Source organism: Cyprinodon variegatus, unplaced genomic scaffold (genome assembly GCF_000732505.1).
Source record: "Cyprinodon variegatus isolate N-32 unplaced genomic scaffold, C_variegatus-1.0 Scaffold1480, whole genome shotgun sequence".
Taxonomy (NCBI): domain Eukaryota; kingdom Metazoa; phylum Chordata; class Actinopteri; order Cyprinodontiformes; family Cyprinodontidae; genus Cyprinodon; species Cyprinodon variegatus.
Window position 1 is genome coordinate 16,558 of NW_015151933.1, and position 13,619 is coordinate 30,176.

Here is a 13,619-nt window from a genome sequence, read left to right on the forward strand (position 1 = left end):
CAGATTAATCGATTAGTAAAATATTGGTTAGTTGAAACCCTAGTCTACATATGTCATTATGGTGGCTAATTTAAATTATGAATTAGTTGAGATAAGTCTTTAAAATGTAATTAGCTGAACTAAAGAGTTTTAGCATCTGTTAATTCATAGAAAAGTCTTAAGGCTTCTGAACTTGCAGACGACTTATTGACAAAAACCTCTGTGTAATCAGGACCTTGTCTGAAAACGATGCATTTTTCTGCCTCTCACTTGAACAAAACAATTTAACAGATGTAAAGCATGTCTTACTCCACAAATATAGCTCTATGCATAAACACACGCTGCATTGTTCTCCACCCTCGGATCTCGGTGGCTTCCAAATGTTTTCTCCCCTTCTTACTCATCCAGCCGTTCACGGCTCCTTCCACCCCTACTGATCGCACATCTGTGTTGTTTGGAATTTTTTTTTCTCTTACACTTTAAAGAAATTATGTTAGGTAGAAAATAATTAGGTAGAAAACATTTAATTGCTATCCAAAAACAAAATGACCACAGATTTGCAGTGGTTCCGATCTCCATAAAGATTTGTTTAATTCTGTTTTCTATAGCCACCGCAAGCAAAAGGAGACAAATGTCAGATGATTGAAGTGAACTTGTGGCCTCAAGGCAGGTATGAACTAATGCTGAGTCGGTACATAATGTACCAGAGTAGACGGCTTCTTTTTATACTTTGAAATAGTTTAGTGTAAAACAGTTATGAATGAGTCACAATGAGCAGAACTGGTTCAGAAGAAGCAACAATCTCTCCTAAACGACAGCAAAAAAAAATCAAGAAAGGAGATATCATTCATTAGGGTTGGCATAGCAACCAGGAAAGTTGTTTGTTTGGAGGTATTCGTCTTTTAGCGGTGCTGGAAAATAGTGGGAGTGTCTCACCTTCACGCCACACCTGATGACGATGAGAACGCTGGCATGAAACGTGCTTTGATGGGAAAACCAGGGTAACGGCATATCATTCAACGCACCTCGATGGGTGTGCCAGTAAGTCGGAGCGCAATGCAGGAATGATCTCACTCTGAAATGATGTCGTTGGTTGAGAAAAAAATCATCTGCATTTTAGAACGCTTAATTTAGTTCCTCTGGTTGTGAGATTTTGTTTTTTTTTACAATGGTTACTATCTACCTGATTAGAGCTGTGATGATGCGTATATTCAGGACTTTAAGACTTTCCAACTGATGAATAACCTTTTTATTTCGATTAAAGATGCACCAAAAAGAAGAGATGTTTTACTGAAACTACATAACTAAAAAAAGTGGTCTAAGCAGCAGATATACAGCAAAAACAGGAATATCCTCCAGATAATGAACCAACACCTCTACAGGTTGATCATGTTAGAGGTTGAGTAAAGAGTAAACTAGGTGGTAAAGTGGATCTGCGTTAAACCAGGATGCCCAAAGCTATAAACGGTGCGTGACACAATGCAGTCCTATCATCTCCTGCAAATATGGCTGCCGGGAGTCCATCCGGCCGCTGCTTCTGATCAGTGACATAAACACTGTGAGGCGTGGAAGAGTGTCTTTCACTCTGCGTCCTACACCTATTTCTAGACATGTGAATTCACTGAATACAAACTTAGGTTATATTTTTTTATGTGTTGCAACTATAAAGCAGCTTATTATTGCAAAGTTCTGATGTTTAACTGTCCATGTGATAAAAATGAACTTGGTTTGAATTAGCTACTGCTTCTATCCACCCTTCTCTACATCTGTCAGTTGGTATCGGTCAGTTATTACGCATTCATTTAAAGGGCTTTGCACGAGGAAAAAATTGTAAAAATACACCAAAGGAACAATAGGAAATATCTAACCCTCATCTGAAAAAATAAGAAATAAAGTATGGAAATTTTACCACTGAGCCAGCAAATTTAAGGCACTGGTCTGCAACTTGCGGCTCCGGAGCCGCATGGCTCTTTGGACCCTCTACAATGTCTCTTAATAGTGGCTGAAAATGCTATAAAGAACTAAATTTCCTAATATAAGAACCACTCTATGATGCTTTTTTGGTTTTTATAAATAATATTGAAAAGCACCAGAAATATGTTTATAGAGCTTCTTCTTTTTGTTAATTAGCTTACAAACTAGGCATTTTATTATTGTTATCATTTTTGTTTATAATACCCTACCCCTACTAATTCCATGCTTCAGCTTTATGAATTGTTTTATGTTTTTCCTTATTTTAAAAGCAGAAAATACAAATGAGCTCTTAATAGTTTAAAATGGCAACAGATTTCTTTTGGCAGATATTAAACAAAAGTAATAGGTAGTGTTTTTTTGTTAAAATATCTCTAAACAAGTTTTACTTAGCTGGACACGGGGCAAAAAAAATCGCTTTTTGGATATGAAAAGTTGCAGAGCCTCATCCTGAGTTTTGTTGCTTCACCTGCTATAAATATTTTTTTCAGATGCATTTAGTTATTTTTGCCCCCTGCTTGCTTTCCTAAGAAGTGATGAAATATTTGAGACATATGTTTTACTGAAACTCTGTTTTTCACACTGCTCCCAGCATGCCTCATTCAACAGTGAGTCACAGACACCCCAGCCACAGGAAGAGGAGACTAATGCGTTCCCTTCATCCGATTAGCCCATTTGCTCCTCTAAATGAAAAGCCACACAGTTCTAATTGAGCGTGTTTATCATAGTAATTGTGTTTTTGTGTACATCCGCTGAGCTTCTGATCAGATGTGTGTGACCCTGAAGGGGCCCGCTCTGTAGCACTCAGCTGACCGGCCTCATGATAGCATTTAAGACCCCAAGATAACCTCATGCCTCCTCTCAAACTTTGGACTTTGTGAGTGATCATTCCCATCTAGAGTTTCCTACCTCATTCGCTTCTCTTTTTCAGACTTTGAGCCTTTTTTCTTTTTTTGTTTTGTGAGACCCTCCCACCGGACAATCCCCCCATTGTTGGCCTTGTGTCTGACATCTTCATCCTAGTGCTGCTCTTTTCCTTAACTGCGCTGGAGCATTTCCTGTCTGTTTATGGCGCCACTCTAAAGAAGTGTTTCCTTTCCTGCAACTGTAGCTGTGTAATGTGCTGAGGTAAAGAGAGGAAGTGAAGTGCATTAGTGCCTTAAAGAATCAGTCCATTTATCGTATGCAAAAACAAATTCAAAACTTAATCAACATTCTCGGTTTCAGTTGCACTTCACGATCAAATAAAATCAAATGGAAATATTGTGGTTAAGTCACAAAATTTAAAAACCTTTAGGGTTTCTGTTACCGTGCAGGAGCAGGGAGAGGCAGCATGCTAAAAACCACCCTACCACCTGTTTGAGGCATATCTGCCCACACCCTGACACCTCTGACCCCTGCTCCTGTTACAGCTTTAAGAAGCAGCATATGTTGTTGCGTTTCTTTTTTTTTTCCCCCAACTGTGCTATAGAGACTAGTTATAAAGCCTGAAAATGACTTTCTTGCTCACTCCTCCTTATTTTCATCCTCCAAGATGTCATTCAAACAATTGCTTTGTCATGTCAAACAAAGGGCGTGTGACTTGTACCAAACCTGTAAATCCCCTCTGACTGGGTCACATAGCACATTTTCACACAGGGGACTGGGTTAACTGGTTTGGTTTCCTGAATAAACTGAGTTCATTGTTACTGTTAAAGAGTAAGAGACGTTTGTTTAAAAGGACACACCATTACTCTTCCACCACCGTGCTTTATAAGTTGAAAAGCTTTCCACTCAACATGTTATTGAGCTTTAAAGCCTCACTGCTCTGCTGTGGTCAGTTTTTGAAACGTAACGGGGTTGATTGTGATGCGCCGTGTGGCCAAATTCCTTTCAAAAGGGAGGCTTTCTCATGGCAACCGTTAAAAACAAGCTATACTTGTTTGCCTGTTTTCTGTCTAACTTTAGCGGCTAACCTCCTGACTGAGGGCTGCGCTGTTGTTGAACTGTGTACTGTCCGATCCGGAAGGAATTTTCCCTGGATGTCCTTTATTGGAAAGACTGACAGCTCCCTGTTAGGCCAGACATCAGGAAAAATCGTGCTTTTAGAGCTGATTACACCTGATTGTTAGGAAGAAAGAAGAGGGTACATGGTTATCTCCTTGTAGGAATATCTTTCCCCCATGTTCATGCAGAGGCCAAATGTCGAGGGAGTTTGTTTCTTGAGCAAGTGAGAAATCAAACAAAGCTAAGCACATCAATGCAGGGCTTTGTAGTTTACCTTTATTCCAAAAGCTGTCCCTGTTACTCTGTTGATGTTTTTGGGGGGTGAAGTGATTTATGGTGAGGATTGCAATCTACTATGTTGTTAAATTTTTGTATATTTAGCCACACATGCATCCAGTCTCCCCCTGAATGTGGAAGTCCCTCTGCAGGCTTTAGAGGAGGGCTAATTGAGCCCATAGGGAGGAAGATGCAGCGAACAAACATACAGCTTTGTTTTTCCGGAGAAGCATAATATCTTATTTATGGTTTTGTTAAAAACAAGCTGTATAATTATATTCTCCAACGATGGGCAAAACAAAAATGTAAACCCTTTTTGGGGGGGTTTGTTGAAATATGGAAATAAGTTTTTATTTTATTTTGCTTAAGTTGATTTTGTCCATATTGACACACAAATCAAGATGGGTTTTTAGAAGCTGGTTGGACTGAATGAATGAGGCTGATGGCAGATTTTCACCTTCCAGCTTCCATTTTTTGTAATGGCCACTTGAATCCATAATAAAAACCATAGAAATCTGTTAAACCAGTCTGAAATAAATACTGAGATAATGACATTTTATCTCACTGAATCTTCTAAACTTCCATGTGTATATGTGAAAAGCAGTTTGGCGAGATACCCCAATGCTTCCCTCCAATAAATGCTGCTGAAACTAAACATATGCCACACTTTTCAGATTTTCCTTTCTTCAAAGTGTTTAGAAACCACACACCAATTTGTTTTTTTCACTTCCCAAACTACGCCCTAGCGTTTGCTGGCCCAATTCATCCCTCTCTTTTAAAAAGCTGCTGCGTACAGAAGCGGCGCATCAGCAGAGCTTTGTGCTGCAAATCCACCTAATGCTGAATCAATCCCATCATGATAGATCCAGAGGCTGCAGTGGGAGGTTTATTCTGATCCGCTTTAGTGCAGGATGCTGACTACAGTTCTGACATCTTTTATTTCTTTCGTGTTCATTTTCACAGAAAGGATTTCACCAGGATCAGATTTTTGACTTATGGAGGCCTTGAAAAAGTGATATATAACTTAAGTTGAGGGTCTTGTGTGTCTCAGAGTTTTTATCTGTGTTTATTGGCAATCGTTTGATTACAGAACATCTGCAGTAAAAACCTCCATAAAAGATATGGAAAACATGTTATGTAGTCTAAAAAAAAAGACCTTGGGCAGTTCATTATTACCCTCCTTATGAAGGGCTTTGACTTATATCACCTTCCACTATTACTTTACATAGTAACTCGGTCTGTTACCAAAGCGTCTTATCTCTGGATTGTATAAGGGTTTGTTATGACCTTTGCCGTCACGTTTTGTCGCGTTTTATCTGATGCAGTTAGACCTTAGATAAGGCAGCTTTTAAAGACCCTCTTGTTTCTGTGGTTTTGGTCAGAGCTTCTCTTGTCTGAGAGCGAGCGGATCAGATCAGAACGCTCCTGAGATTTATGTGCGTTTATGTGGATGTGTCGTTTTTCTAAGTGGACCCACGCATCTCACAGATTTTTTCATTGAGGGTGTGTTGGGTTTGGTCTGATCACATCTGTTTGATTTTTAATAGGAAACCTCTTTCTGTCTGAGTAAACAGAGTTTACCTTTTTGTCAGAGGTGTAAGGCAGGAGATTCCTAAACTTCTTGCTCTAAAGTCTAAATCTGGATTTTAAGATTAAGTTGTGACAAGACACAATAAGCACTTTTATTGAATTTGCTTCCAACTTTTTTGTCACTTAAAGGCTTCAAATCGTTAAGTTGTCATATCAGAACAAATAAATGCAACAGTTTTTAAAAAAAAAAAATATTTATTTAATTTAGTAAGAGAAAAGAAGTGATTCAAAATGTCTGTTTTTACATCTAAAACAAAGTAAATACATTAAACTTAGATTAAAAAAAACAAAGGCAGCCTTATCTGGGTTGTTGTTGATTTCAGATATTCAGATCTTTTACTTATTCCGATTTATTTCCAAATTTCCATCTTTCTGTTTCCACCCCGCTTTAGAGTAGCTGCTTGATAACATCTAAATGATAATTGTATTTATTTGTGGTCAAGCAATGTTTGGCTCTTGTTGGCTTCATCACCAGCATCCTGGCACTTCTCATGCATTGATGAGTTCTGAGATTCAGCTTCAAAGAAAAATTGGGATTTATGTGAAGAACCAATGTTAAGGAGCACAGAGGAAAAAAGGTGAAAAGAACAGAATCGATTGGTGTTTATTTCCCTCTAATATGATACTTAGTCAATACTTTCTGCCTTTTTTCATTGTAAAATAGCTGACTTTGATAGTGTTTAAGTCTTTGATAGTTAGGTGAGGACTTTGCCTCATCTGGCTGGAAGGTGAACTTCTTTTTCTCCTTTGCTGAAGTCAACAGGTTTTCTCGCCATCATAGGAACTCTTTTTGTCTTCTCATCATGATGCTGCCACCACCGTGTTTAACTGTGGAAAACGAACACTGACTTTCACACTTATAATTTAAGATGTAAGTCCGAGCGCGTTTTTTCCAGGAAATTTGTTTCCCCTTCATGACAGCAGTAAGGATTTCTTAAGGCTTTCAATTTGCAGCTCTTTGATAAAGACCAGATCAGTGAAGTAGATAACTTTTAGTTTTTTCGTTTTTTTTTTTCTTTCTGGTGGGTTTCTTCCACTTTCAGACTGAAGAGCTATTTATTGTTGAGGATTTAAAAAAAAATTTTTTTATCTGTTTTTAATTTTTACCACAACTCTGACCTAACTCTAGTGTTTCTATCCAACCCTGATACTTTTGCTTACTAACCAACTCTCTGTGAATCACATTTACTGTAAGAAAGCCTTTTTATTTAAGAGTTTTTAAATCAGGTTTTGGTTTGATTATCATTAAAGTGGTTATTTTTAAATGTTCTCAACAGAAAGACCTGTGCAGAACAGCCATGCTGGGACAAAGACTGACACAGTCAGACATTTACACTAAACTTATGTCTAACAACCATTCAGTTTCACTGGATTTAACAGGAGGGTAACCGGGTAAAGGCTTGCATAATCAATCTGAAGCACAGATTTAAGATACGAACACAAAAAGGTATGGTGTCCAATACGTTTTTGTATGTGAAATATCACAAAAAACAAACAAACAGTTGAATAAAAAGGATTCATATTTATAATGTAAGAAAATATGAAGAAGTTTGATTGATTTTCCAGGATAGTGTGTTTCTTGGGTTGATGTCACTCCAGATTGTTTCCATCTTATTTTCCAGCATCATCTCTGCTCCAAACAGATCAGTGAACCTCTCCCCTTCAGCTTTCTAGATGTGAGGTTTTTGCAGGAAAGTAAATGTGTTTAGTAAAGCAAACCTTTGACCCTCAATGCATCATGCTGTAAAGCATGATGTGTACTGCTCCCCCTCACATGTCCAGTTGCTTAACCAACAACACACAGCATGTGACGTCACACGGGAGACGCATGCATAAACACAAGTGGCCCCTTCAGCGGATGATAAAGGTCATCCCATATGTCCCAGACTGCGCTGTCCAGTGAAAGAGCTGAATTGCACCTTTTATTTGCCCCTTCGCTGTCTGTAAACATCTCAGTAAGGTGGTTAAAGATGTCTGACAGCATGCTTTAGCTCTGAGCACATGAAGCTGTACCCCACAGAGTGTTTCCATATAAACACACCTCTGTCATGTAGATTTAGACCAGCAACACTGCGACTGTGATCGCGTTTGGTAACGGTTTCCTCTCAGAGGTGTGCAGTTGTCCAACTTTTCAGAATCAAGGCAACAGACTGGGATTGTAGAGCCGGCTGTTGTTAGGAAGTTGCTGCCACCTTGTGGATTGAGTCCATCTGTTACATCACAGCCTTTCATAAGCACAATTCAGCACAAAGGTGGAGTAGGTGCATTGACCTTCCAAAAGCATCACAATGAATTTCAATACATAACCATTAAACGCAAAGGCAGCACCTTCAGAGATAACAGGGTCATAGTATGAAAACTTTCTGTCATACTTGATGTGGTTTTCTGAGGTTTTATTTATCTAATAGTTGATTGTTATGTTTTAGTGCTAAAGGTCATCTTGTCTTTATTTAACGACATTCTCCTCCCTTCTCAGGCATCCTCCGTGTTATATAAGTGATTTTAAAGGATTTTAAAGAAATCTAGAGATTTTAGAAATACTGCATCGTGCTGTTGTTTATTTTCAATTCAGTTTATCTATATAGCGCAAATACACAACACATCATCTGCAGGCACTTTACAGAGACAATACCGTCAGATTAGTTAGAAGTTACTGTCAAGGAAAATCAGTTGATTGCATCGAGTTATTGACTTGCAAGACATGGTCCTCCTGGATGAGGTTGTGTTGACGTTTTCTGCTTGCGTTTGTCTTTGACTCTTAAACGATCCCTCATACCGAGCATGAATGTAGCGACAGTGGAGAGGAAAAACTGCATATTAACAGGAAAAAACCTCCAGCAGAACCAGGGTCAGTGTAGGCGGCCATCTTCTGAGGCCAACTGGGCTTTAAGGAGACAGAAGCAGATATACAGAAAGTAGCATAGATACAAAAGTTAACTGTCAAGGAGCTCCACAGGTGGCCCACTCCAACAAAGGCACAGCCAGAAAGACAAGCTACGAGCCAATGCTCTTGTCAGAGGATGAAAGAGAGCACATGCAGTTGGTCACACAAAGAGAAACAGGACTACACTGAAAAACAATTCAAGCTCCAACATCTTTTAACAGAGAGGTTGATGGCAGCAGCACAGCTGATATTTAAATCCAGGATGGAGTCACAGCCAAATAGGAACAGACCAGTTGAAGCTACTATTACGGAGAAAGCAGAAAGAACATGGTTTATAAATGGATCTTAAATACTGCAGAGTGGGAGAATAGAAAGAGAATGAAGCAGAGTGATGGAAAGTGGCCACTATGTCCTCCAGCATCCTAAACATAGAGCAGCATAATTTAATCTCTTAGATAATCTTTTAGAAATTATGAAAAGTCCTTTCTGCTTAGAGGGACTGAGATCCACAGTTCAATGTGTTTTTTTAAATGACGAGGTAATAGTTGGCCCAGATTTCTGGCATATTTGATCACTTAACATTTAGTATCCTTTTTGATTATTTTAATAAAATGAATTGACCATTGACATCTGAGAATGGAGAGGGATGCCATTGCTACAGCCTGTTAACGTTTCTTCCCCTGTTTGTGTCCCTCTGTAGGTGATCACCTGCTTTGGCCTGTCCGTGGTGTCATGTCGCTACGTGGGATTTGCCGTGGTTGCCTTGCTGGTGGAGATAAACTCTGTGTTCCTCCACCTTAGGCAGATGCTGCGCATGGCTAGCATGGCGGCAGGCACACTCTACCGCGTCAACAGCATCATCAACCTGGGCACCTACGTGGTTTTCCGCATCAACACGCTGGCTTGGATGACCCGCTGGCTGGTGCTGAACAGGGATAATGTCCCCCTGCTGGCCTACACGCTGGGCAGCGTGGGAATGGCCATCATGACCGTCATGAACATCATCCTCTTCTGCCGGCTGCTCAGGAGCGACTTTTTGAAGAGCAGCACCCGGGAGGCCAAGAAGGAGAAGATGTAGAACTGTGCGTTAACACCAAGTGCCTGAGATCCGGTACCGTTTTCTGCTTGTGTTTAACAACCTCATAGCTTGGAGACGGACATGGAGAGATGTTTCCCCACACTGTTAATGTAATCAGACAGCCTCACTTTGAAAAAAAATTACGACCTTACTCACCTCAAACCTTCTCCCATCAGCTGCAGTTTTGGCATCTGTGCTCACGTGCTTCTTCTCATGAAGAACACGAGTCCCTTAAAGATGTCACTAAATGCCTTAAAGTCCCAATTGACGTTTCATCTGAAGTTGTAGCAGGGGGGTGAAGTGAGGCCTTTAAACGGCTCCTCCAGTACTCACTGACACAGCCACTGGGAAAAATATCAAATACCTTTACTAAATACATTATTTAATTCATATAGTTTATAGTCTATACACATTATGCTGTTAATTTTTTTTTCCTTTTTTAAAACCATCTGAGTAACATCAGTGGCGCCCCCTTATGTCTGCCTTCGGCACTGCAGAGGTGAATGTGTTTTCCACCAAATCTCCTCAACTAAATACCGCCAGCTACCTCAGAACCGGTCGCTAACTCCCGCTTTGCTGACAGTGTTGATCACTTTACTAGAAATTTAAAAACGACTTAAAAATAACAAAACGAAAAATGTAGAGCGCCGCTCTCCACAGGCGTCGGTAAACCTGTTAAAGATGTGCCTTTGAGTAAATACCTCCCATCTTTTCTGCTAATCGTCGGTTGGTTCTTGTTTTTGTTTTTTTATTTAATTCCAGTTTTTTGGCACGTTATTTGTAATCTCACTCAAGATATCAGGATATTTGGTCAAACACTTATTACCTGAGATATAGAGCATAAATATGCATCTACCTTTCTTTAATGTCACATGTTTCCCTTTTACTACATTTTGTCAAACAGTTTAAATGCACAATATGAACCTTTAAATGCCTTGGGGAAAAAAATGCCTTATTTTAACGAGAGGTTAAAAAGGTCATCAAAACACGAAATAGGCCTGACATTTGTTGTAATAAGCACAGATTGTGACCTTAATTTGGTTTGTAGAAACTGTAGATTAAGCTAAATTTGAAATCTAAACAGACACTTAATTACGTTCCAACAGATGCAACAAATATCGTTGGGTTATATGTCAAAATTAAATCTGATGTGGGAAACGAATGATGAAGTTAATCATTTCTATTCAAAACAGTGTGAAAATCACTGCAGATATGAAGAATTAATTTATGTCTCTTTAGAAAATAGAGGAAAAAGTCTGTAAAAATTAAAAGATCTATCCATACTTCATTTTTTGTTTCCCCGTTAACTATCGTAAATTTTAGTACAAGTAAATGTGCTCCTTTGCACTTTTCCGTACTGCTTAGGAAGCATATTATTTCTTAATGTGTTCAAATAAATTTTTGTCAATTTTCTATGGGAGGATATTCATGTACATTAAAAGATTTGTGTAATTTCACTGTTTTAGCACATCTTTACCAGGATTGCCAGTAAATACTGCATAAAGCGATCTTAGAACGGTAGTGGTTTGTTCAGGATAGTTGGATAAATGCTTCTAAAGATGATAAAATGTAAATTATTTTTTGAAAAATTAATGAATGTGATTTTTGGTGGTGGAGCTTGTTGCTTATAATGAAGAAAATTAAAGTGGAAATGAAAAAAAGATAGCTTATTCTTAGCAAGAGAAATTAAATTAAAAACAAATAAAGCTATATTAAATTTTATCCCTAAAATTTGCTTTGATACGTAAGCACTGGAAACTGGAGAACAGAAAAAAAAGCACCATATAAGCTTCAAGAAAAGAGATGACTACATGAAACTTTAATACATACATTTAAAGCTAAATTTAAGTAGATCTCACCAGGACTGTGTCGATGAGAGCGTGACACACGGTAGCTAAACTGTCACAGCTTTTGTTTTCTTTATTTTGTTTGGTATATTTATGTAAAATGTGGACATAAATTGTTGCCCAACAAATTAGCACTGAAGGAAAAACAAAATCCTAACACTTTGCAGGGTGTCTTGCTCACTAGATCCTCCTTTATGAAAAAGTCTGGAGACTCGAACCTGTTTCCTTCTGTTAAAGAAATGCCCAAATTCAGTGAAATAGGTGCAAATACTGACCGTAGATGGGGCTGTGCTCCAAATGTCATCAATTGTGGTTACTATTTGGTGAATTATTGTGCTATTGTGTGCCGTGGTGGGTTTCAGTCTGCAGTAGGAGCTTTCAGACAGGTTCCCCCCGTTCTTCAGTTTACAATCGGAGGATTGGGCATTCCTTGCCATCGCCTCAGTGACCTCACACAGCCAAGACAACCACAGATGTTTGTATTTTGTCACCTTTTTATCCATACATGTGCCATCTGCCTTTAATCTGAAGGGAGTCTGAGAACAAACAGGTCTGAGATCTGTGAATACAGCAAACTGAGCTGCCTACTCTTCCTAATCTAATCGTTATAATCGTTACACTTTATAAAGAAATTTTGAATCTCTTTTTTTTTGTGCTTGTGTTTGGGTTTTTTTTTTCCTCCTTTTTGTGAATGATCAGTGTTTAATTGTACATGTTTATAATTTATTTGTACTTAGAACAAATTATGGATTAAAGCTGTAATTAACATGGTGTATAAGGTTTTCCTGTTGTAAAAGAAATTAGAAACGTTTATGATGGTGCAGTTTGTATTTTAACTCAGTGACTGTAACTCTCAGATTGGTTCATAATGAAGGTTAAGAAAATATATATTTAAAAAAAAAAATCCCAAGAATTATAGATATAGCAGCTCCTCCAGATTTTCAGCTTAAAGTATCTGGACTCGCACAGCCTGACATTTATACTCAGCACTTGAGGGTTGCTGTAGATCAGGAAGCATAAACTAATCTCCAGTGGGGCTCCGTGTTTCTTGAAGTCTATAACAACCATCTTGTAAAAATATGGAATATACTTTTTTTTTTATTGCATTATTCCCCCATATTTTGATTTGGTCTTTTGTTTGTTCAAATATTTAAATTTTGGGCAGCTTATTGTGGTTGTAGTGAAGAGAGTTGGTGACTATTGAAGTTTTGAACAGTGAGATTACATGTGTGTCTTGTTAAAGCTGCACTGATACTGCTGTAGTCTGTGCTTTAATGAGTTGTAATAAAACGTGGCAGTCAAGTTGGGATCCACTCCTGTTTTTTTATGGTGTTAAGCAGAACAAACTTTTTTCCTGCTCTCTTCTCTGCTAAATTTGTCTTTTTTTTTATTGTTATCTTGGTTTTGATTACCAAATGCAACCCCAACAAACCTCCAAAAGGATGTTCTGTTTTCAGAAATACAGTTGAAAGATATAAGATGAGACATATTAAACAAAATATCCTCATGATTGTGTTGCACCAAATTAGTCCTCATATGTTTTTCGGTTTTTTTCTTTAAAGTTCCATCATTTAACAAACTGTTAATGGTTTAATGTTTCCAATTTTAAAACCCTCTTGATTAATCTTTGCATTACCTTTTACAGCTTAGTAAAAACACAAAACTGACTATTGAAACCATGCAGCTTTTCTGTCATTTCTGGCCATCTGTAAAATTAAAGAAATCAATTCAATCCCCTGAAAGCAGCATTGTTTGCCTCACATTGTACTCTGGCTTTCAACTGTAACTGTGTAAATATAACGGTTTTATTTTTTCATGCTTTGGCGGAAATTGTTTTGTAACTGAATTATATTGACCGTATGTTTCTATAATGTAATTGTTCAACGTGACAATAATAAAATGAGAGGAGAAAAAAAAAAAGCTTCAGGTGTTTCTGTTTACTGGGAGAGTTTTAAAGGTATGAAATGAAGCTTATGCAAAAATCCAATCAATTCAATTCAGTTTATTT

At 38.1% G+C, this 13,619-nt stretch overlaps 1 protein-coding gene across 1 annotated transcript in view; it reads left to right on the forward strand.

Annotated features, from left to right (window-relative positions):
* Positions 1–13,085, forward strand: part of LOC107103571 (TLC domain-containing protein 2-like) — a gene marked incomplete at its 5' end in the record, with an annotated part of 29,478 nt that extends 16,393 nt beyond the window's left edge. The window contains one exon of the mRNA XM_015403315.1: positions 9,387–13,085. Within this exon, the coding sequence (XP_015258801.1) occupies positions 9,387–9,764 (378 nt within the window). The remainder of the gene's footprint in view (positions 1–9,386) is intronic.
* Between the last annotated feature and the right edge of the window lie 534 nt (positions 13,086–13,619).